This window comes from Coregonus clupeaformis, chromosome 6 (genome assembly GCF_020615455.1).
Source record: "Coregonus clupeaformis isolate EN_2021a chromosome 6, ASM2061545v1, whole genome shotgun sequence".
NCBI classification, from domain to species: domain Eukaryota; kingdom Metazoa; phylum Chordata; class Actinopteri; order Salmoniformes; family Salmonidae; genus Coregonus; species Coregonus clupeaformis.
In genome coordinates, this window is record NC_059197.1 from 24,857,083 (window position 1) to 24,883,389 (window position 26,307).

General features: G+C 43.6%; 1 protein-coding gene across 4 annotated transcripts in view; it reads right to left on the minus strand.

Moving 5' to 3' along the window:
• Nucleotides 1-3,604: 3,604 nt before the first annotated feature.
• LOC121568045 (kin of IRRE-like protein 3) overlaps nt 3,605-26,307 on the minus strand; it is a 202,316-nt gene continuing 179,613 nt past the window's right edge. Inside the window, exons 7-16 of one of the 4 annotated variants that reach the window (XM_041878607.2) lie at nt 21,538-21,686; nt 21,243-21,370; nt 20,501-20,627; nt 15,831-15,931; nt 14,846-15,044; nt 12,330-12,437; nt 11,993-12,076; nt 11,596-11,705; nt 10,822-10,908; nt 3,605-7,839 (exon numbers count right to left, since the gene is read on the minus strand). In XM_041878607.2, coding sequence (XP_041734541.1) covers nt 7,369-7,839; nt 10,822-10,908; nt 11,596-11,705; nt 11,993-12,076; nt 12,330-12,437; nt 14,846-15,044; nt 15,831-15,931; nt 20,501-20,627; nt 21,243-21,370; nt 21,538-21,686 — 1,564 coding nt within the window. In that variant the 3' untranslated portion in view covers nt 3,605-7,368. Of the gene's footprint in view, nt 7,840-10,821; nt 10,909-11,589; nt 11,706-11,992; nt 12,077-12,329; nt 12,438-14,845; nt 15,045-15,830; nt 15,932-20,500; nt 20,628-21,242; nt 21,371-21,537; nt 21,687-26,307 lie in introns of all 4 variants that reach the window. The other 3 variants (XM_041878606.2, XM_041878609.2, XM_041878608.2) reach the window with 3 other exon arrangements.

Here is a 26,307-nt window from a genome sequence, read left to right on the forward strand (position 1 = left end):
TAAGGCACTGCATCTCAGTGCTTGAGGCGTCACTACAGACCCCCTGGTTCGATTCCAGGCTGTATCACAACCGGCCGTGACTGGGAGTCCCATAGGGCGGAGCACAATTGGCCCAGTGTCGTCCGGGTTTGGCCGGTGTAGGCCGTCATTGTAAATAAGAATTTGTTCTTAACTGACTTGCCTAGTTAAATAAAGGACAAGGGTGCAGAGGGAACACATATACATGTACTAATGAGGGGATATGAACTAGGTGTGTGTAATAGACAAAACAAATGGAATGATGAGATGTGATGCGGCAGTGGCTAGAAGGCCTGTGACGACGAGCGCTGAAGCCTCCCCGAACAAGGAGAGGAGGCAGTCGTGACACGTATTGAGCGCATCACTGGGACTTCCTGTTTGAGTTTTTGCATGTAAGGAGGAATCAGGAAGATAGAGTTATGGTCTGATTTGCCAAAATTAGGGCGAGGGAGGGCCTTGTATGCATTCTTGTGTGTGGAGTAAAGGTGATGTAGAGTTTTGTCGCATAGGTGACATGCTGAGAAAAAAGAGGTAAAATGGATTTCAGTTTCCCTGCATTAAAATCACCAGCCAAGGTGAGTCCGGAACTATGCCGGTTTGTCCTCCTTTTGCCAGTATGTGGTAAATCAAAAAAGTAATTACCATTGTCAAAAGTTTTCGTTTGGTTTGAACTTTGAACATGTTGAAAACTTTTTGGTTCAAAGAGAGAGAAGACACAGGACACCTATAAATGAGTCATTTTATGCCAGCTTTAGTTGGGGGCTTTAGTTAGAGGATCCATAATATACTAAAAGACAGATGTTGGTATAATGAGCTTTCCACTGCAACATCTGTCCTTAAACAAATGACAGTAAGGGAGGGAGTTTACAGGCAATTGCATTGAGGCTACAGCAGCATAGGACTTTGCCAAGTATTGACGTGTTACTCAACTCTATTCAATATCCCATAAAGACACCAGGAGGAAACATTTAGATGAATATTAGTCTGGCATATGCCTACAAGAATAGAATAGATATTGTCACGATCGCTGACTGATGAAACGGACCAAGGCGCAGCATGATAAGCGTACATACTTTATTATACTTAACACACGATCAAAACAATAAACAAACGATACGTGAAGTCCTAGGTTACAACACAAACCCTTTCGGAACAAGATCCCACAAAATACTAGTGCCAAAAGGCTTCCTAAGTATGGTCCCCAATCAGAGACAACGAGCTACAGCTGTCTCTGATTGGGAACCACCCTGGCCAACATAGAAACTAAATGATCTAGAACAAAAACCAATGAAAACTAAACATAGAAAATCCACACCCTGGCTCAACAACTAAGAGTCCCCAGAGCCAGGGCGTGACAGATATATAACATTATTTCCAGAGAACCAAGGTAAGAGGCAGATTTGAGAGAAGTTCAATTAATATGGTCCTCTGTAGCTCAGCTGGTAGAGCACGGCGCTTGTAACGCCAAGGTAGTGGGTTCGATCCCCGGGACCACCCATACACAAAAAATGTATGCACGCATGACTGTAAGTCGCTTTGGATAAAAGCGTCTGCTAAATGGCATATTATTATTATTATTATTAATATTACTGGGTACATCCATTAAGGTTACTGGTATGGACTTAAGAGAGGGAGCACCTTTGTTTGTGTGTATATTTCCGATAAAGAAATGATTGCAGACATAATTTGCATGTCTTCCATGTCAATATCTTTTTGTAGCATGTTACTGAAAGACTAACAAGATATTGATTGGTAGAAAAGAAAATGGAGGGTGTTGTAGCATTTACACCGTAACTGTAGAGATTTACTGTCAGTTTTTCCAGTTTGGTTGGCATCTTCTCATGTGCACTCTCTCAGTGATGGTAAAGATTTGAGAGAAGTTCAATTAATATTACTGGGTACATCCATTAAGGTTACTGGTATGGACTTAAGAGAGGGAGCACCTTTGTTTGTGTGTATATTTCCGATAAAGAAATGATTGCAGACATAATTTGCATGTCGGGCCTCACTACGCAGGCCGTCGTTGTACAGTTCCCTCCCTCTTTCCCTCTTTCCATCTCTCTCTGCCACCTCTCATATGCCATGTAATAGCTGTCTGTAGATAATTCTGTAATGGAGTGCTTCAGTGCATCAAATGCTGATTCTGCCATCCGCACCAATTTTGGGCCTTTTGTCAAATTGGATTTCAAATCCAATTATCAGGCAAGGTAATTCACAACATAATAACCTGCTGTAATCACTCATTTGGGAGGATGCAGAGTCATTTGGGAGTTGTTTCGGGAACAATCCTGCATCTGTGGGAATAGGTGATGATGCCCGGGGAGGGTTTGGGGAGGGAGTTGAGGAAGCCCCCTACTTTGTCTGGAAATGTAATAATTAGAGGTCAGTCAGGAATATGTGTTTCAAATGTATTGGTGAGGTGGATGTGGATGACTTTACTGTAATGTTGTTATGCACCGTCTGGGTTGTATTGAATTAGTTTCTTGATGATTTTACTGGTCCAATTCATGTTGTATTTTCCGTACTATGCAGATGCTGTGTTTATCATCAAATATATTTCATGACACATTTTCAATGACAGGTAAGTGTTACATTTTAAGACCACAAGAGAACTTGAGAACTTGTCGTGGCATTGGCTTTGAAGAAACTTTCTTTACATGCAGGAACAACAAGTGCACCGTCTGTCTGGTTACCTGTTTGATGTAGAGAAGAAAATGTCTTATTTTTCATAGGCTTTCAGGGCTCACAAAGAGAGATAATGCTGTCTGAGACAGGATTTCAAGACTGCAGCTAACACTGTGAGAAGGATAATTTTTTGGAACACAAGTGTTCTGTCTCAGTCGCCTCTTTCTTTCCCTTCACACATATTTGATCCTCAATGGGAATTCTCCATCTGATCAGATGGTGAGCTGATTATAGTTTCAAAGACTAAGAAGAGCATTTTTTTCTCAACTGTATAATAATTCTATAGCTATGTAGACAAGCACCCACACATCTTTTTAGTATTATGTTATTTGTTTTTACCCCTTTTTCTCCCCAATTTCGTGGTATCCAATTGGTAGTTACAGTCTTGTCCCATCGCTGCAACTCCCGTACGGACTCAGGAGAGGCAAAGGTCGAGAGCCGTGCGTCCTCTGAAACCCAACCCAACCGAGCCGCACTGCTTCTTGACACAATACCCGCTCAACCCGGAAGCCAGCCACACCAATGTGTCATAGGAAACATCGTACACCTGGCGACCATGTCAACGTGCACGGCGCCCAGCCCGCCACAGGAGTCGCTAGTGTGCGATGGGACAAGAACATCCCTGCCGGCCAAACCATCCCCTAACCTTGACGACGCTGGGTCAATTTTGCGCCGCCCCATGGGTCTCCCGTTCACGGCTGGCTGCGACAAAGCCTGGACTTTCACCAGGATCTCTAGTGGCACAGCTAGCACTGCGATGCAGTGCCTTAGACCACTGCGCCACTCGGGAGGCAAGCACTCACACATCTGACTCATACATAAACACTCACTCTTCTCTCAATGACAAACAAACAAGCACTCTTGAAGGTGAAATCAAGACACGTTCAGAATTTTGTTTTAAATCTTTTATCTTTTTTCTTCAACCAATATACAGAGCAAAAGCATCATAGATTCACAGACCAGTACGGGTAAAATACATTAGTTTCGTATTTTTTAAAATTTGTTTTAAATACAGAGGGCCACTGCGTGAAAATAGTGGTTTACCCAGTACAATGTTCACTTTCTCTTTACATTACAGTATATACGTTGAGGATTATTTATATTGACTTTTAAAACTTCCATGTCAATATCTTTTTGTAGCATGTTACTGAAAGACTAACAAGATATTGATTGGTAGAAAAGAAAATGGAGGGTGTTGTAGCATTTACACCGTAACTGTAGAGATTTACTGTCCGTTTTTCCAGTTTGGTTGGCATCTTCTCATGTGCACTCTCTCAGTGATGGTAAAGCCATCATTCGGTGAGAGAAACTACACATAACCTAGTGAAAACCACAATTTTCAGGCAGAGCTACATTATGACAGTATCAGTGTTTGGCATGATATATTTCTTCATATATTTTTTTCTACTATTTAATTCAGACCAAGCAAAAGGTTCTGCAGGGCACAAGTCACTGATGCAATATAGCCACTGGGCACAGAAATCATTACAAAGAGAAATATCTACTAATCTGAGACTAGCTCACCGCTCTCTCCCCTACCCAGAAACAGCCTTGTGGGATGGGGAAAATGTGGACCAAACAGTGGTCTTCAACACCACTGAAAAATAGAGGATTTACCTCCCTGGCTCGATGACCCTGGAAATGGATGTTGTGTTTTATCAGGGAAGGGCAGCAACCCCGTGTTATCGTTGTAGGCATATTTATTCATCTGTTTGGCCAAGGCATATTTCTACAACATGGCAAACAGCACCAGCTGGTGCCAAACAAACACCCATTCTCAGGTCAAACATGCAGACTGGTGTACGTGTACCCACATGGGCTTTGATTCCCACAGCAGTACATGTGATGAGCATGGCACAGGTGATATACAGACTCCCACGGTAGCAAGTTGGCGGTGGGAGGTTGGTAGAGTAGCATTTCATTTATTAATCCATGAAGTTTGCTGGTCACACAAAGAGAGATGTTATTAAACCTTACAAACGTTGTGTGTCTGGAGTTGCTGCACCACAGCCCAAGTCAGTTGGTACCATTCTAACCCATCAGTAAGACAGAGCTGTATCTGGGAAGGGAAACAAGTGAAAGAGAGTCTCTTTTCTCTAGGGACATTCTAGCTCCCATCTCACCCCATGAAGAGTTCCCGTGCCACACCCAAGAGCCAAACAGCTTTGACCGTGTAACTGTGTGAGAGAGACTGCCACAAAGAGATTAAAAACTGCTCACACAAACAACTCGTTTGCAAAGACAAGCTTGGTTGGAGATGTCAATGAATGCTGAGAGAAAAAAAAAGGAACGGAAAATTGATTGTCTGTCTGTACAATATTGATGGTATAGGGATTTGTTTTGCACTAATATACTGAAAACTGACTGAGAAAATAAATAACTGCTAAATTATATACAGAGCGCATTGGAGATTTATATACAGTGTTCTAAGAGCCAAGCTGAATTATCAGCATTGAAACAGACCTTTTTGTGTTTAAGCCGTACAATGGGCACCAATCCATTTGTAAAATTAGTCAAACCACCACCACTCAAGTAGAAAAGCCCATTGAAATGCCTTGAATATAATCACATGTAAAGTGCTTACAGCAACAACTTTCTCATTTGTCGAAGGTACAGTCTAACTCTTACAAAGGATAGTCAATTTTCAGCAAGACAACAAAAGTGAAGGACTAGTTCGTACATTTATCTATTCCATTGGCAGAGTATTCCCGCAGAAGAAGACTCATGTAAAATGATTAGATACGAGAGGACTGTTTAAGATTTGAAAAACAGGAAATTACATCATCATTACAACTCAGTGTCTACTGTATTGCGGTAAAACTGGAATATGTTGTTTTCCTGGCATTAGGCTACATTTTACCCTTCTCTAATATATATCTAATACCAATCAAACTGATGTTAGAAAGCAGGGCCTGTCTGTACAGACCTAGAAGCCACCCACAGGAAAACATATTTTACAGGCTTTTGAAAGCTAACTGATGATGTAACCTATTATATAATTGTGAGGGTGAATTGCAGACGAGTAATATACTGTAACTAACTGACACTCCAAGAACTGCCCTTGATAATTACTGTAATTCTGCCCCACCCTACTTAAGACCTCTACAATGGAGGACTCATAAGTATTGTACTGTATGGTAGCTCAGGCCTGACTATATGGTATGTGGTGATATGTAGTGTGGTGGCAAAATGATGTACTGTATATTTTAGTAATTATCACCAACACAACCACATTGATTATCTCCTCCAATACAGTGTGCTGTACTGGATTAACATTATCGTGATTGGTCTTGCCTGGTGTTATACTACTTGTCCTGTACGTGACATGCCCTGTGTTTCATGTGACCGTGTGCCCCTCCACAGCAGGCTAGCTAGCAGAGAGGAGGAATTGTGGATCTACCATACAAGTCCTTTTGTATTAATCAGTGATGTGGTTTGTTTCTGTGTTTCCCTAATCTCTCGACTAAAATGACAACAATGATAATGGTAAAAAAAGTGAACTTTCATATCTGGTATGAATAATACGCTCACTTAAAACAGTCAGCGTATATACAGTAGTCTCACAGCAGCCAAATGAACAAAATACAGGAAATCAAAACAACAATTTACATCATATATTCCTATCCATTGACATTGATGAGCAGCTAGATCACAGTAGGTATCCAGTCTGGATTGACTGAGCTCCAGTGTTAACATGGTATTGGGAAAGCAACATGATGAGAAGCTCTGATACACAAGAAGAAAAAAGGGGAACAAACTCTACTCTCATTTTCCAGTCCGAGTCCTCAAAACAAGTAAAATCAAACAGCCGAGTAAAAATAAAGAATGCCGAATAAAAGATGCATAATGTACACTGATATTATTCCTTTATCTCAGAGTGGCAAACTGTGAAACGACGACTCAGGCTTTCCGGTTGAGATCACGGGCCTCCTTATCTGCAGAGTTCTGAGGGCCGGGAGCCCGGGGAAAAGACTGGCATCAGTTAATTGTTTGGCAAGTCTGGGCAAATGTTGAGAGTTTTACTCCACCCACACACGGGATGAAGTTAGATCAGCCAAGCTTAACATACAGTGTGTGTGAGGGGAGGCTGGGGGGAGAGGGGATAAGAGAGAGGAAAAGCTTTGACAATTAACACACATTCACAGTTGTGCTTAGAACTATAAGAAAGCAGCAGAATATTGGCTTACACGTACCAAGTGATGGGTTACTTTTGCCACCCATAAGAGAGTGGTCTCGCTTTGTTTGAAAGAGAACTTGCTGTAGACCAAGACTCCTAGCCCCAAGCCACAGCGTTATTTTGCTGTCTTATATGGGATCCTATTTCCACTGAAATCAGTGCAACAACCACCTCCACACTTGAGTTGTGTCCATATTGGCAAAATAATTATCTGTGGCACAACTACTGTATGTTTATGGGTTAGTGAAAAACTGGGCAACAGGAGGTGGTTTCTGATGAGCTTAGGATGGGACGTGGGGGGAACGCAAGGCTTCTTGATCCACTGGTTGGAACACAGAGAAGTCTGAACAAGTCCAATGTGAATTAAAGCCACCTATTTCAAGGCTTCCCACAAACACACAATAAACTTTCAAACGTAGTTCCCTTCTCTGTCTCTGGAAGCTGTGTTTCCCATAGCCCCAACCCATGGCTGGATACCCCAGGACAGGTCAGACGTGGGTCTGCATGCGCTTCTGGAGGGGCCGTGTAAGGTCTGAGTTCTGGGAGGAGGACTGGGAGTAGTGGGATGAGGAGGAGGCGGAGGCCTTGCTGTCCTTGTCGAATTGCACGTAGCCGTCCTGCTTGCTGTAGCTGCTGACACTGCTGTCGCACTGCGTGTCGATGAAGGAACTGGAGTCGCTGAGTGATCCTCTCTGGAACTCCCTCTCGCACAGCTCGATGGAGCTGCTGCCCATGCCCAGCACGAAGCGTTGGCTGTAGTCATACAGGCGGTTTGGCCCGGCACCTAGGGTGGAGTAGATGTTGGTGAAGGACATGCCCGTGGGTACCCGCTGCTTGCCCCCAGTGGTGGCAGCGTTGGGATTCCGCATCTCTGTAGTCTGGTTACCTTGCAGGGTGATGGTGGGGGTGGAGTGGTGCTCCTTGAAGGTGTTGACACTGTAGTATCCATTGGTGGGGTCCTTTTGGAGACATTATGGGAGAGGAGAGGAGAGGAGAGGAGAGGAGAGGAGAGGAGAGGAGAGGAGAGGAGAGGAGAGGAGAGGAGAGGAGAGGAGAGGAGAGGAGAGGAGAGGAGAGGAGAGGAGAGGAGAGGAGAGGAGAAAGTTAAAGTAGTTTAATTTGTTTTATCATTGTCAAGTTTGAAAAAATTACCTGACTGGGTATGCCTTGTTGGCAATGCACAATAGATGAGGCAAAACGTCTGAAAACCAGTACATCTTTGGAGGGAAACAGAGAAAAGTAAGCAATCCCCTCGTTTATATGTATTTATTATTCTCAAAGCTTAACCTGTGTTAAGGTCAAACTGGCTTTAATTACCTTTCAAATTGGCAAATAAATAAGGAAACAGGCTGCTGCTGCTGCATGTGTCAGGTCTGAACCGGAATGTTTTTTTAGCTAAAGCTCAATATTATGATTAAGTCTTCTTCTGCATAAACCTCTACAATCATGTTACTTTCTAATTAACAAGCCTTGATGATTCACAGTTTGGAATCCAACAAGTCCTCCCAAAGTTCACTAATACCCCAGTTTTAATTGGTCCAAAATGGTTTGTGAAAACAAAGTCTTGAATTTGATATATGCAAAATAAATGACTTGTGTGGAGCCATGGTTGCTGTTGTCACACAGCTCCTGGCTCTTGCCTCGGCGATTGCTGTTGCTAAGAAGCAGACGTGACAAGGCTGTGAGAATGAACGTGAATGTCAAGACCAACGAGCACAATGCTGCCATTGCTGCAGTGCAGAGGTTGAGGTTGTCACACAGCTCCTGGCTCCTGCATCAACGATGCTGTTGCTAAGAACGTAAATGTCAAGCCCAACGAGAACAATACTGGATCCCAGAAGAGCCATTCTAATCATGGGGAAATGACACAACTATGACAACCTGAGAAAATCCTCATCATTATCCGACTTTGTGTCCCCTTATCTTGTGTCTGGTCCCAGGCGATCTCCTCCCATACACAGACTCATCAATGTGGATCAAAAGAGTCAGGTCCAATGGGAACAGACAGAACACCAGATGAATACTCTCGGGTACTGGGGGAACAATCGTCTGTACAATGGCATAAATAAACAGGACCACCATTTTGTTTTCAACTCCTGATTGGCTTAGGCGTTCTGTGTGTTGAGTCTGCATTGGATATTATTCATAGTGAATTGCTTGTTCCATAGTCTAATGATATTATCTGTGCGTCTTGTTTGAAGGAGGTTTTTATTTCAATATAAAAAATGTTAGAAGTATAACGCCATATCTCCCACACTGTAGATGTGCTAAACTGTGCATGCAGAGTGAGGTAATGGTGCTGTCAGCACAGTGCTTGTCAAATTGAGGAATTTGCATATCTGAGAACCAGGGGGTCTCTTGTTAAAAGACCCCATACTGACTCTTTGCCTGTCTGTTTTAACTATAGCTTCCTCAACTGCCTTATATACCACTCCAAGTGAGAGTGTTTATGTAGAAATAACAAGAATTGGTGTCATGTGTGAGAAGGATTTGGAAAAAAAAGCTTACTGCTCTCCTCATTATCAACATAGAAAGGTACAGGATATCCACCTTTATATTATACAGAGGGAACGTTGTTTAATACTTGTAGCTTATACAGTAAGTCCAGACAGGTATAGTGCGCTGGATTTTGTGAGTTTGTTATAGTGCTATTAACTTACAGTAATATATCTGTTGTCAGAGTGTTGGCAAATTAAAAGCATCTCCCTTGCGATGCACAGACTCACCAAGTCCTCCAAACCGTATCTAAAGTAGCAGTAATGGGGCTTCTCTGGCATAACAAGTATTGTTGACTGAGCATACTGCAATTCTAGCACACTAACCTTTCACAAAATGTTTATCACATTAAGAGCTCTTTCATTACAGTGAAAATATGAGGAAGGAAATCACCGCACTGATTGATCAATTATTGGTTTTGGTTGAAAATAATGGCTCTAGAAATTTGTTTCCACTTTTTAAGTGATTTGATTGCAGAAATGGTTTAACACTAATTCTGCTTTGCCGAAGTGTGACTATATATTACAATGCATCATACGATTCTCTATCTGGTAACTAATAACTTTATGCATTTATTTTTCCAAACCATCCATCAATGTTTACAAATATAATTTTGCCATACACATACTTTATACTGGTTTTCTTTCTAAGTCATTGGTAACTGGAAATGTCAATGTATTCTGCATTCTACAGCATGGCTCCTTCACTTTGAACCTCCAGGGCCAGACACATCCTGATTCCTTATACACCACCTTTGATGACCAACTAATTAATCAAATTAAACCTTAATTGGATACATTTGACCCCTGGTCTTATCCACTCCAAAGCCAAGGTGGACAGAAAATGGTCCTGATTTGAAGATCAATTGGCCCAGTGTCGTCCGGGTTTGGCCGGTGTTGGCCGTCATTGTAAATAAGAATTTGTTCTTAACTGACTTGCCTAGTTAAATAAAGGTAAAATAAAAAATAAATAAAACATTTGATCCCTCTTGCCTGCTTCCTCCCCTCTTACTCCTTCTCCACCTCTATCTCCTTCTGTCCTCCCTCCATCCTCCATGCTCCTGGACCTACCTTGATATGCTGGTACTCCTTCTCCACCTCTATCTCCTTCTGTCCTCCCTCCATCCTCCATGCTCCTGGACCTACCTTGATATGCTGGTACTCCTTCTCCACCTCTATCTCCTTCTGTCCTCCCTCCATCCTCCATGCTCCTGGACCTACCTTGATATGCTGGTACTCCTTCTCCACCTCTATCTCCTTCTGTCCTCCCTCCATCCTCCATGCTCCTGGACCTACCTTGATATGCTGGTACTCCTTCTCCACCTCTATCTCCTTCTGTCCTCCCTCCATCCTCCATGCTCCTGGACCTACCTTGATATGCTGGTACTCCTTCTCCACCTCTATCTCCTTCTGTCCTCCCTCCATCCTCCATGCTCCTGGACCTACCTTGATATGCTGGTACTCTTTCTCCTCCTCTTGCAGCACCTCTAGCTGCTTCAGCACTGACTCCTGCTGGAACTCCCCACGTTCTACCTGCACATAGGCAAAGTACGTTTAGAAATATGAAAATAAGTGTTGGGCTCTCAGCTTCTTTGGTCTCCCTGACGTTATCAAAACAGTCAGAACACAGGAATTTTGCTTTCGAAAAATTCTGTAATAATATTCGGACACATTTCAACTTCAGTGAATCTCCAATTAATCTCATTAGAGAAATGCTGATATGTAAGGTATCACATGCAGACACATTAACTCCCATGAAATGTTACGGAGCATAATATTATCAAAGTCCCCTTGCTGAAACCATAGCCCTGCCCCTTTGCCCTTTCAAAGTACTTATGTAATTCCCCAAAATGATGCAGGTTTTTTTAATAGGCATACAGAGGGCACAATTAAAAATGCCTGCGTCCCCATACGAGTTTCAACATCTCCATAGATACGTCTTACAGCGGCCTTTTCCCTCACAGGGAGAAAGAACGTGGGCCTGTTCTCTAAATATAGGCCAACACAGTGCCTTGATCACAGTGCATACAGCTACACACCTCAGTCCTGTTCCATTATTCAGCAGGTCGCTTTTGTGTCCTAGAACAGTGCTATTAATGCTATCCTAGAGATAATTAACATGAATTATCTGTGAGTATGAAGAGGGCTGGAGGGGATAGGGCTTTCTGTTGTTTTTACGTTGGGTACAGGTGGAAATGGTGGCAGGACACTCACACTCACCATCAGTTGCTTCATGGCGGTGTGCTCCTCGTTTTCCCGGGCCGCGTTGTGGTCTTTGTGGACAATCTCCACTCGGATGTCGTTCTTGGCCGACACCACCCCTTTTAGATCTGGTGGAAACAACAGTAAATTACAGCTCAAGATGCTGAGAAACACAATATTCACAAAGACATTGCACTTCCCCCAATATATTCAATACACTGTACTTAAAATTCCCTTGGCATGGCTATTGAGAGTAGAGTCCCCTTCCTCAACAATACTGAGCAAGAGATGCAGTTTATTTTGTTTTGTTGTCAAGATAAGATTATTTTCTGCGTACATAAGCACATCTCAAACTGGCCTGACGGTGGCTCATTTAGGACAATGCAGTTCATACTGTCGTATAACAAAGTCTTACTTTCTGTCTTAATTTTGCTTGCAAGTTCTCTCTGGTGAGCACAGATGGAGACGGGTAGTGAGGGCATAACCAGGTGTGCTTCCTCTGTGGTATACAACAACAACATGCTGAACGCTAGTAAAGGGTCCCACACAGGAACTCACGCACGCAGCAGCACAGTTTTAGAAAAGCGCAATGCCTGACTGTTTCTAACCTGAGGCACTATTATGGATGGAATATGAGAAAGGATGGAAGTAACTGTAGCTAGCAATTAATAGTGAGGTAAGTTATACTGCTCAATTATGAGACATGAGCCCTCACACCCTGCACTGGGTGACACAGGTACAAGGATACGTACTTCTCTGAGAGCGGGTACAACAGAAAGCTCCGATGGTCCCCATGAGGACGATGAAAGCCACCAAGGCCCCGACTGCCACCCCGATGATGACCGCCACCGGGAGAGACTCTGTGGATGACAAAACATTCCCTTCTACAATAACACATTGCAAATACAACCAGCACACTACACATATATCAATTATACATAAATACAAACATGTAAAATGACGACCAAAGTACAAACAATTCCATTTTAAAATAATAAAGACCACTTCGTTTTACAAATACCCACATCTCAATAACATATTAATCATGAATATTTTCCCAAATGTTTTGGGGGCCAACATAAGAAAAATCTATGTAAGGTTGATAGAAAACATGATTTGTGAACCGTCTTTGTATTTTTTTTACCAAAATCAATTTTAACAGACAGTACATTACCAAAAGTATGTGGACACCTGCTCATCGAACATCTCATTCCAGAATCATGGGGATTAATATGGAGTTGGTCCCCCCTTTGCTGCTATAACAGCCTCCACTCTTCTGGGAAGGCTTTCAACTAGATGTTGAAACATTGCTGCGTGGACTTGCTTCCATTCAGCCACAAGATCATTAGTGAAGTCAGGCACTGATGTTGGGCGATTAGGCCTGGCCCGGAGTCGGCTTTCCAATTCACCCCAAAGGTGTTAGATGGGGTTGAGGTCAGGGCTCTGTGCAGGCCAGTCAAGTTCTTCCACACCGATCTCAACAAACCATTTATTTGTGCACAGGGGCTTTATCATGCTGAAACAGGAAAGGGCCTTCCCCAAACTGTTGCCACATTGTTGGAAGCATAGAATCGTCTAGAATGTCATTGTATGCTGTAGCGTTAAGATTTCTCTTCACTTGAAGTAAGGGGCCTAGCCAGAACCATGAAAAACAGCCCCAGACCATTATTCTTCCTCCACCATACTTTACAGTTGGCACTGTGCATTGGGGCAGGTAGTGTTCTCCTGTCATCCGCCAAAGCCAGATTGTCCGTCGTACTGCCAGGTGGTGAGGCGTGATTCATCACTCCAGAGAACCCGTTTCCACTGCTCCAGAGTCCAATGGCGGCGAGCTTTACACCACTCCAGCAGACGCTTGGCAGTGCGAATGGTAATCTTAGGCTTGTGTGCAGCTGCTCATATATATAGTGTATTTCTTATTACAGTGATGATTCCTTCCATTCACATTTAATGTATAGTCACTTACAGAAGCAGCTGACTGTTGTTTCATTGAGTGGTTAAATAGCAACAGGGCTGTGATTTGAATCAGCCTTAAAGGGATACTTTGAGATTTTGGCAGTGAAGCCCATTATCTAGTTCCCCAGAGTCAGATGAACTCGTGGATACCTTTGTATTGTCTCTGTGTGCAGTTTAAAGAAAGTACCGCAATTACTAACTTGGCGTCAGCGCAATGACTGGAAATCTATGGGAACAGCTAGCATGCTCCTGTAGACGTTCAGTCATTTCGCTTACGTTACAGTAGTTATCATTGGCTTGCGAAACTACCTCTAACTTCCTTCATACTGGACAGAGACATTAAAACGTTATGTTCGAGTTCATCTGACTGGGGAATTACAGTAGATAAAGGGCTTGATTGCCAACATCTTGAAGTATCCCTTTAAAATATCTATGAGTGTCCCGATTTCACTGCTATAATGACGACTTAGTCACCCACCTACATTAATTACCTCCCCGCACTTTAAACAAATGCAACACAACAGAGTGCCTTTTCCCCAGCATTAACGTCTATTTAATGCGTTCATTAATCAATGTCCCTTTCAAATAAGCCAGCAATACATTATAATTTATGGGGAGTGAATAAAAACAAATCTTCCCCATTGAAAAGACAGAGCCACATGTCCAGCTATGAAGCCCAGCCAAACAAATAAAGGCTTTTAATAATAAAGCATTGGTTTAAATAAAGCCATAGTTATATTTGTGTTGTCGTGTGGTATGACTACTGATGTGGTATGACTACGTGACTCTGCACTTGAGTTGCATCTTTTCTTAACTAGCTAATTAATTGCCTACAAATTAATCACACTGTCATTGAAGATATAAAATGAGTGCATTAACTACAAATGCATTGGCTGTTTATTTAATATCTGTCTGATTTCAACAGTCTGGGTCATCCTATTGTCCTAAAGCGAAATAATGTGAAGTGTTGATAAAACAGATACAATAAAAATGTCCCACCCAAATGAGATAGGTGTTGTCAACTCCTAAACACTGAATGGTGCATGTGGGTTTCATTGTGGTTTGTGACTGATAATGATATAATGGTTGGTTCAACACTTGTAAACCCATCAAATCCATTGACATTCATACTGTCTAGTTCTTTTACACGCACGCATGCACACACACACACACACACACACACAAACACACACACACACACAAACCAAAACACAGCACTACTCTATTTGACACTACTCTACAGTATACTAGAACCACGGCCACCACAGTGTTAAAGTAGAGAAGGTGGAACCTGTCGATCCTTGGCTCCCACCTTGTTCCTTGAGGCGGATGATCTCTGTGTCAGACCCAAAGCTGTTCCAGGCTGTGCAGTTGTAGATGGTCTGGAAGTCTGCAGGGACGATGTTACTCATGGTCAGAGTAGAGATGACCCCTTCCTCGGTGCTGACCGTCTCCACCGTGTAACGGCCAGATGTCCCTGACTCCAGCACTGTCTCCTTCCATGACCAGGCCTGTAAGGGGATCACAAGTTAAACATGAGGGGGGAGGAGTTCCCCATATTTCACTGGGTGATCTGGAGCAATTGACAACAATTGATTGCAGACGAAGAAGATTAATTGCAAGCACTTTTCTGGTTGTTAAAGCATATTCATAAGCATGAAAGCAAAATTACTTTCACATTTATCCTGGATAAATATACCTCTTTAGAACCTGCCATCAAATCAACAGCATAGTAATTATGCAGCAAGGTAATGGCCAGCATCAATACACAAAACACTAATTAGTAGATTACAATTATGCAAAAACACACACACTCACATGTGAACTCACATGTGTACGCATGCACGCACGCACGCACACACACACACACACACACACACACACACACACACACACACACACACACACACACACACACACACACACACACACAGTTAATGGAACAAGAGAGGGCTCTGAGAGTAAGCTGTTTATCTAAGGGCCATAAATCTTAATGGGATCTGTGCTAAAAGAGCATCAGCATGCATTCAATTACAAATGAAGTGTCTAAGCTTGCCATGCTTCATACCTTCTCATTCATTCAACAATAAACAGTTAGAATACTATTATAATCATTAAACTGATATCTTTCTCAGTTGTATTGCATGTGTTCTTAGATGGTTTAATCAAATGCTAATAACGCAACAGGAGCCCTGTCAGGTCACCATGGCCGTAATGCAACCCATATACCATGCAATGCTGTGGCCAGTAGAGTAGAAGAGATAGATATTGAAGGAAGTGGTGTTGGTGTTACTCACGATGCGGTCTGGAGGTGGAGTGCTCCGGATGAAGCACTTGATCTCTCCCTTCTCCCCGTGGAGAGCCTGATGTGTCTGGGTACTGGAGATGGTGGGCGGGCCTGTGGAGAGGGCACAGACGATAACATATCAACACTGTACCATGAAGGCCTGTGGAGAGGGCACAGAGGAGAACATATCAACACTGTACCATGAAGGCCTGTGGAGAGGGCACAGAGGAGAACATATCAACACTGTACCAATCACAAACCCACACATTACCACAAACAACCACTTCCAGATTCCTGTGGGTTCACATTCATGCCATGTAACACTGATGCAATCAAGTTGTGCTGCAGTCAATTAAGCGGTATACCCCTAACAGCATTCTTTCACAGTAAACCCTACTTCCAATTTCCAACCGACTCGACATGCCGGCAGTAAACAGTAATTTTAGACTCCCGGCGCTGAGGATTGCATTGTGGTTCGATACGAACATCGCATTTAACCTCCACAATATCACCAAGGGCATGTTAGGGCTGTATGAAGGGCATTCATGTGGGCCCAGCCTTCATTCTGAATTGTGAAAAAGTGGATTTATGGTGCTCTTGATTTCTCCCACTAAGATAAGGGTCATGGTGGCGAGAAGAGAGGCATTTCTATGGGCGTAATCATGATGGGAGAAATGTCATTGCGGAGAGATAACACTCCTCCCTGTGTCTCTGCACATTCAATTTAGCTCTCCAGAGCCTTGCACTTTGACCCGCAGCGATGCCATCAATTGGATAACCTCCAGTCCTCCCTCATGACAACAGAGGAAGCAATCTATCTGCTTAAACAACCAGTAAAAACATTGGAAAAACAATTTATAGTGATTTAAGAGGTTTAAGTATAGAGTAGTGGGGAAACAACTTCATTAGTAAGAAGGTGAGCTTCCTACCAACTCCCCTCCAACCCGTTCCTGTTCTCTCTGCCGATACATAATTGCAGTTTATTACCTGTCTCTTATTAAAATAAATTAGCATTTTAATTAGATTCTGGCAGATGGTGTCTTGGTATTCCACTGCATGCAGGAGACTGGGAGCTAGGCTGCTGCTGCTGTGGAATGATTGCTGCAAACTAACAGCACCGCATTGAGCACTATATGTTGTGAAATTGTTAGATATTCCTTGTTAGATATTACTGCACGGTCGGAGCTAGAAGCACAAGCATTTTGCTACACCTGCAATAACATCTGCTAAACACGTGTATGTGACAAATAAAATGATATTTTATTTTATTTTATTTATGCCGCAACACCACTGTCTTAGTAGCCTATGGTGGACTGGCATGGGCGGTCCGGTCTATGTGGTTGCATGCATAAGAATGTGTGTGTGTGTGGGAGTGTGTGGGTGTGTGTGGCTGGAATGGGCTCCTGTGGTAAACACACTCAGATCTATTCCTCCCGGGCTGCCCAAGGCGAGCGCTGGTGGCTCAGGAGAATCTGCTCTGTGGATCAGGGCTGCAAATGAGGAATATAATTAGATGGTTTTATCTCCCTGCCTCAGACTGCTGGGGTGTGGTGGCTCCTCCAGAGGATAGGGAGGAGTGTGTGTGTGTGTGTGTGTGTGTGTGTGTGTGTGTGTGTGTGTGTGTGTGTGTGTGTGTGTGTGTGTGTGTGTGTGCGTGCGTGCGTGCGTGTGCGTGCGTGCGTGCGTGCGTGCGTGCGTGTGTGTGTGTGCGCGTGCACAAACTGTGTGATCAGAGCAAGAGGGAGTTGGTGGGTGGTGTGAATGGCACAACTACACTGCTCCAACTGTCAGTAGACACAGTCGATATGGTAGGAGACATGTTTTTTTTAGAGAGGCGGGGAGGCTATGGAGTGGGCCGCCTCACAATCTGATTCTTTGTTATCGTTTATTCATCACCTTGTCGAAAGAGCCTACGTCAAAGACCGGGCCTTGCATTTCCAAACAGAGTTGGAAGTATAGTCTGAGCTTTGAAAAGATGTGTCACTTTGTGCTTCCTTGCAGCAGCTCATTTCAAAGCACCTCAGAGCTGTTGTACTCTATTAGTTTCTCTGTCACATCCATTTGAATGGCATTTCTCCGCTGAATTATTCATTTGCGCTGGTTTCTTTAAGCTCTGTCTTGGCACTTGGAGAAGGAATTAAATTCTATTTTATTGAGCATATAAAGACTATGTCTGGGAGAGAAAAAAATAACTACAACAACAAGATGCCCTGTGGGGGACAAGAAGGCACATCGGCCCACTTTCTCCATTAATGTGTTAATGTACTCCCTCTCCCTGGGCTGCCTGACATCTGATTAGACACACATGCAGACAGACATACAGGACAGGAACACCAAGAGATACACATGTGGAAAGATGAAAAGACTCATACCTCTACGAACAAACAGACACACAAATATAATATATTCATGTTCATCGATAGGGACACAAACACATGCAGGCTACAAATCTCATGCATAAATTCAGTCATATACCTACTAGTTTTCTGTGTGCGTACAATGCTTCAGGATGCATTGAACATACAATCAAAAGAACAAGCACCATACAATAGCTTCACTCAAACAAATATTGAAGCTCAGACTGACTGTGAGGATGTAAACTAGGGTGAGCAATATGTATCCAATAGTGACTCCAACATAAACTGCCTCGCCTGATAGCTATTTGACTATAATTAAATTACACCAGTCCCCAGGGAAGGAGAGGATTCTCTTGTCTGTGTTGCTGCGCAGTGGGAGTCGTTGACATGCAACAGAGGAAAGAACATATTGACATATTCTAAACACGTGCATTTTAATTGTTTGGGTAAAATGATCCAGTCATAAGCGATGGGAAGCAAATAACAAAACATCAAACACATACACACACACTCCCCCATACTGTGCATATACTCTTGAGTATTCCTCAGTCTTTCTCACACATGATCAAGGCAGTCTCCCAAAATGCACGGTCATCTGTCATAACTTTCCCTCACTGTCAGAGCCAATTGGATTCTATTGGATGTCAAAGACTGCAGGTTGATGAGGGCTGAGGAGGATGACGCTTCATCTGCCATAAAGACGACAACTTAAAACAATCAAGAAGCAAACCGCGAGTCCTCTCCACGTGCTGCCACTTCAAAGACTCTGTTTGTACTTTCTCGGCTTGACAGTCTGATTCACAGAGAGGACTTGGTAGGGTAGATATGTGAACATTTTGACTGAGGACCCCTTGTGTGGTTTTCAGAAAGCGTGGATTTAAATTATTCAAAAGGTAAAAAATGATGTGGCTTTTTAATGTCAGAGACAGATCCAGGCCGTGAGGCAAGAGAGGTAGAAGAACAGGCTAACATAAACAAATTAAAGAGAAGTCAAAGACCAATAAAGAACTGAACTCTGCAGAGACCAAGTAAACATTTTCCGCTTTGTGTTATTTTTCACAATGATTGTCCTATGAGTTCTGCTATCATATCGTCTTTATTAAAACAATGCATCTTCTCTTTGTATTGTGTTATATACAGAAGTAATGCAATCCCCATAGATAGTTGTACATAAAAGAAAGAACACATCAATTGGAAAAATAAACTTCAACAGAGATTTTGTTTACTAGTCCAGACAGTAAAAATGATGCTGGGATGAAACAAAACTGTTAAGATGTGAATTAGGAATGACTTTGCTCCATAGTATTGGAGCGCTGATCTTGAACAGAACTAGGCTATTGATAGAACAGGGCCTCATAGCACACACTAGTGGTTGTAATCCAATGCCGAAGGGGGCATTTGGATGCTATTCTCTCTGATAAACAGCTACTGTACAAGTTTGAAAATAAGCTCTTGACAAGCAATGTTTGGTACTTGATGTATATTCAGTCCCAAACTAGCAACAACGCTGCTAACGACAGACATTGTACGGTCGCATTCAAGATATCCAATATATTGTTGAGGACAATACCTCATGAAAACATTCATCTCAACATCTTATCTTCTTTTCTTCTATCTACCACCCATGCAAACGGACATGGTGACAAAAAGTCCTTTAAAGAACATGTACATTCTGTGACTGAAAGCTGCTGCAACGCTAATGCACGCTCTGTGAATACCAAGTGGTGGTAATGAAGTCATTTGTCTGAGAGTTGCCGGGTCTCCCACTATTCCATTCCCCGACATTCATTAGTCAGTCACTGCCTGAAAACGTCAACCTCCCTCTCCTCAACTCCTTCAGAATCTAATCGGCATGAAAGCACATTTTCCTGTGTTTAAGGAACGTAAGGCTACATGTGTGCTAGCTATATTTATCCATCCATCCCCGTGTCTTTCTAATAAGGACTGATGAAGCGTAATGGAAAATCAAGTGTAAAGGAAATTAATTGTATCTAATCTGTTACTGTGCGTGCTGTTTCAATAAGGCTGTTAATCTCTCTGCTGTAGTCTACTACACTGAAGCAGAGATGTCTGCAGAGTTGAATTTGAACCCTTTTTCTATTGTAAATGCATTGAGAGATGGCCTCACCAAAAACATTTATTCAGAGCTTAAAGACATGGACAGACTGAGGCCCAATAGCAAACCTTCTCCTTTCACTGTTTTGTTGGAGAGTCCTTGGGGTGAAGATGTGTTTTTGTGTGTAAACCAATGACAAATTGCTTTCTTCTTAGCAGATGTGACCCCCAATCCACCCAAAACATTCCTGACCAGTGTGACACTTACCGTTGACGGTGAGAGAAACCTCCTTCTCCCCAGCGCCTACTCGTGGGACCACGGCACGGCACACATATTTCCCAGCATCTTCCTGTTTCACAGCCTTGAGTGTCAGGATGTTCTCGTTACTTAGTACCTGCCACACAGAGGTCAAGGGTCACTGAATTAGCAGCGAGAGGTCACCTTCACATTTGAGGCAGCACAAAGCAGCCCGTGCTCCTCTTAACGACTTAAAGGCCACCCCTCTTCTATTATTAAAATCCAATTTGGGACCAGGCTCATATGAGAGACGGGCGGTTTTGGTCTCCATCTCCATGCTCTTATGGTTGATGTATACGGAGTTGAGGAATGAGCCTGGCAGATCAATTGCATGCCCCTCTGCTCACCTCAACACATCTCCAGCCAGGAGTCAGGGAGCAGGGGCACTAACGAGCCCAAACCGCTAGCTGCCTCAGGATGTTTGGATTAATGAGACTTTGAAAACAACTGATTTGAGCTCAAAGGGCACTGCTTGGTCACATGAATCCTGAATGACCTCTACAGTTAGATTTTTTTGGTTTTCAAATAGAATAATTAATGAAGTTACTGCTGTGGCCAGCATGATATGGGGGTGGTTGTGGAAAATATATCACTATAAAGTACATGAAATTGAAAGTATCGGCTAAACTGATTGGAACAATCTACAGTGTATTGCACCTACTCAAAACAAATACCAGAAATGATGAAAGACATTGAATATGGGAATACATACCACTCCAGAGCCCCTCTTCATCCAGACGATGGTGAGGGAGGGGTTTCCCGTCCAGGCACAGTTGAACACAGCATCAGACCCCAGATCCACCTGTAAGGACTGGGGCTCTGCAGCCATGCGTGGACCAACTGCAGGAACACAGAGAGACACCCAGTCAGCATCTAATCAATACAACACCACCAGCACCTCAGAAGACTCTATAAATGGTCAGATACAGAATGTCTATAATCTAAATAGGATGCATAACGTTGGCTGGATATCACCACAGAAAGAGCAACACATTAGTAGCACTCACAGTAGACGTCGACATTGCGGCTGATGTTGGTGCTGCCCAGAGGGTTGGTGACCTCACAGGAGACAGGTTCAGTGTAGAAGGAGTGGTCCACAATGACCTCATAAGTGTCCCCAGAGACCTCCTTGATCACGTTGCCTCCTTTGGCCCACCTGTAGTGAAGGGCGAGAGAGAGAGAGAGAGAGAGAGAGAGAGAGAGAGAGAGAGAGAGAGAGAGAGAGAGAGAGAGAGAGAGAGAGAGAGAGAGAGAGAGAGAGAGAGAGAGAGAGAGAGAGAGAGAGAGAGAGAGAGAGAGGAGACCTTGCATGAGAGGGGTGATCTGATAAGAAGCTGTTATTCGCAACTTGCTTTGACCTTAACATTGACCTATGGTCACCTGGCCTATGGTGGTAAGGAAATACTCTGCTGATGGCCCGGAATACCTGCAGTAGAAATACATTTTGAACACAAGTTAGCACCAGACCAATATGAAGAATGGGTTGCTTCTGATTTATAACGTTTCAGTCCTGGTCATCAGTGAGGGATGATGGCACCTGTCTGAAGGATGGTAGGATGTGAGGATGAGGGGAGAGGAAGGTGGGATGAAACATTAAGACCGTTTCTCTCCTTCCCTGTCCATGTCACATTGTTCTCAGAATAAATCATTCCTGTGCAGGTTCTCTGCTGGCTTCAGCATGTTTTTGTGGCAGCCATTCATGCTGTGACATCACAAGCGTCTCAGTGACTGGGGGAGCAGACAGCACGTTCCTCATTACGACAAGCGGAGCGGCGCAGAGCGCAGAGTGGCTAAGAAAAATGTATCACTAAATGACAAACAGGTAGAGTCCCCCCCTGATGATGCCGGATGAAACGTACTGTATGCACATAAAGGCACCTGACGTTAATCAATTTACACAGGATTGCATGAAGAACATCCGTTTGTGTTGGAGCCATGCCTTCTGTCAGAGGGATGCTTTCTCCCAACTGCTGGGTTAATACTTTTCTGATGTCACCGCTTCTGTCTTGCTCGGCACGCCATACTGGATGGTTCCCTGTTGCTGTGGGAGACAGGGACCATTTATTAAAGCGAGCCAGGGCATGAGTGGATATATTGGGCTTCTTCTCTGGAACATTTACAAGGTATTTTGGGACATTCAACTCTATATACTCCTAAACCTCTCCACTTGCTCAGAAAGAGATGTGTTTGCATGCTGATATGGGCGAAGATAACCTTTCAACTTCTAGCTGTCACAAAACATGGATCTATTTTCTCACCCAAGAGCACAGGGAGCACTGTGCAGTATTCCAGGAATAGGGGACTCGCAGTATTCCAGGGATAGGGGACTCATTTGCTATCCATGAGTGAAGCCTTGGTCTATGCTTGACTCAAATAGTATAATTTAAATGAGAATAGACCTCAATCATTCAGAAAGTGAAGTGAAGCACCTTTCTAATTGGCTCCAGTAGATTATTCTCTGCTGCACATTGTGCTGCTGAGGAGACTATGTTTCCACACTATAAGAGCTAGTTCACTGTGTGCAAAATGAAGTCGCTGAGAGCACTGTCAGCTTAATATGCACAGGGACACTTGGGTTTCCAAAAATATTATAATTAGGACAGATGGGTGTGTTTGGCTCATCTGTCCCTTCCTTACATATTTGGTCCAGGAGGAGAATGTGCTGGATTTGGGAAAACATATTATTACCATTGCAGTAAGCTACACACAGCTACACACACACTGTCTGTATTGTCCCTCAAGAAAACAATTCTGTACACAAACTGTTCAATAAAAGATTACGATAATGACTACGATAATGATGATGATGATGATGGTTTCTAAATCTCACAACACACTGTCTATGAATATTAGATAAGAATTCCCTAGACAATGTCAATAAATCCGCTGATGATGACAGCAATCATCAATGCCCTCTGAATCTCAGTGTCGGATGATGAATGACTCCACAGGCTGTGACTGAGAGTGTATGGTTGATAGAGTACTGGAGGAGTTACAGTGAGTTAAGCACAGAAGTTTGGCCAGCAGGTCTCTCCCAATTGGAGTGTGAGGCTGCCAGGGCTGGGAGGTCCACAGTGTAGCGAGAGCAGAGACAGAATGCTAGTGCCTGCAGGGAGTGTGAGAGCTCGGCTGATGTGCTGGTCCCCATCCAAGAGAGTCTAAACATAGCCAGCTCTGCATCCATCAGACACCTGCATCTCCTCTGGGAGGGCAGAGGGGCCAGCGAAAACTTACTCAACAGCTCACTTACCACCCGGACCTATTCAGGGTTTAGGTCACACAATGAGGTGCAAGTCAGGTGTATGCCTCAGGGTGTTTGTGTACGTGTGTGTGTGTGTGTGTGTGTGCGCGCGTGGCAATATCAGTGAAATCAGTGTGTAGCAGGGAAAGAACAACCTTGTTCTCTCCCACTGATATGATTAAGGGGATAGCAATGGTAAACTGAATTATATTAAATTCAACAGCTATCTATGTCATTAGCATATAAAATAAATTGTTATTATTATTATTATCAGCATGGTTAAGTACACCACAGCACAGATTATGTTGCTCATTTGCATTTTCTTAATGTTGAATATATCAAATAACTTATTTCAATGGAAAGTAGAGACTTTGAATGAAATGTTTATATGAAATAAGACAGAAATGTCTCTTGGTTTGACATAATATGACAAAAGGCCCAATATTAGAAGGGAGAACAAAAACATTGTCTATAGTTCCAACACAGTGTGAATGACATTCCAATATTCTGTCTGCCATGAGGTAGGGGACATGAGCAAAGATGATGAGACTGTCAGTTTGGTGCCTCACAATTCATATAAAACCAGGAAGTCTGTTTGTCTGGCAATGAAATCACAACATGGTAGAACATCGCTGTTGTACCTTCCTTTAAAACATTACTGGCATTAGCGGCATGGTACCAGTCAAGATAGTGTGCACAGCCAAAGTGTTTATGCCAGTAGAGCAGACAAGATGGATTTAATTTGCTGTGCCTGCTGCTGTTTTTCTTTTCTCTCTCGCTATCCTCCTCGTCGGCTGGATGCACTGGGTGGCACAAAGCGAGTCGCAGGGGAAGCACGGTCATGGAAAAACAAACAGTGGCGGTGCCCACAGACAACCTGATGGAAAGCGCCATGATGTAAAACCTCTTCATTAGCCACCTCAGAGACACAGACGAGGAGAAGGTAGATGATAGAACTGACAAAGAAAATCAACAAACTAGCAACATCATCATCATTGTTAAACTGGGGAAAGAATTGGGGATGGTGTTTGCTGGGCGTGGAGAGGGATGTCTTTGTTGTCGCGTGGTAGAATGCTCTGACGAGGGACCTGAAACTCCTCTTCTGTCGTGTCCCTCTCTGGAGCGCCTCTTCTTTGAGTAGTGAAAAAAAACCTTTGTGTATTTATGACCAGGGTGTTGAATATGATGTTGATGTATTGTGGTTGCCCCTCATGCTTCCATTAGGCAATGAAGATTCCATAACAGCTCTATTGTTTTACAATTCCTCAATTTACACCAACACACTCAGACAAAAACACAAACTTACTTCCAACAGTACTTCCCTCCCTATCTAGCCTATGCGGAGTCGCAAAAATCAGGTTTTTCAACCTAACTTCCGTTTCCCCTTAAAAATATAAGTGGGAACTCCGCTCAGGCGTCTTTCTACGCCTGCTAAATTAGGTCACTCCCTCTACTCAGTACTATCCCTGAGACACATGCTCTCTCCACCCAGGAGTTAGAGTGCTGGCTCTGCCTGAGAGATATCTGTAGACTAGAGACTTATTTCCATTAGCGTCATAGATCGGCCAATCACAGCAAATAGAAATCACCATGTCATTGTCTCCTCCTCTGCTACCTTGGCTCTGTCTGTGTGCTTATTGAAATGGAGGATGGGATGGCAGTGTGGGCGTGCTGGGGAGGTTGGCAGAGGGGCCATCACTCTAAGGCCTGCCCTGTCCTTGTTCCGTATCTGATCTCCAGAGACAGGGTGTATTAGAGCTGACTAACGGCCACACCACACCGCTAGCTCCCTTCTCTGCACTGCTGTAACTCTCTCTGGGGGACAAGGGGGGTTCTCCTCAGTCAACTCCCCAGTGGAGAGCTCTCCCTGGGAGACATTTACATTTTAGTCATTTAGCAGACACTCTTATCCAGAGTGCATACATTATTTTTTTCATACTGGCCCCCCGTGGGAATCAAACCCACAACCCTGCAAATGCCATGCTCTACCAACTGAGCTACATTCCTGCTGGCCATTGCCTCCCCTACCCTGGACGAATTGTGCGCCGCCCCATGGGTCTCCCGGTCGCGGCCGGCTACGACAGAGCCTGGATACGAACCAGGATCTCTAGTGGCACAGCTAGCACTGCGATGCAGTGCCTTAGACCACTGCGCCACTCGGGAGACAGGAGTGTCCAACACTCCCCCATGTGGACTGAGGCAGGGTAGAGATAAAATAACGTATGGTTCTTTATGAGAACGTGTGCTAAAAGTATCGTAAACTAATCTGCACTGATGCATATTAGAAAAAGGTTACATATTATCACAGTCCAGTGAACAGAAGTGAAGTGTGGGTTCAGATGTGCAAAGGACTCAACTGAAAGTGGTATTGGATCCTAACACTAGTGAAACCCTTCTAGAAAGTGCCTATTTCAGCCTGAAGTTCAACACCCCTCCTTCTTTCATTACTTTTTCCCATGGTTTCCCAGGCCAAAGGAAAATACATCTCAACCACCAAGGCTCCTTAGGACCCAGGCCCTGTAGACATGTCAGCGGA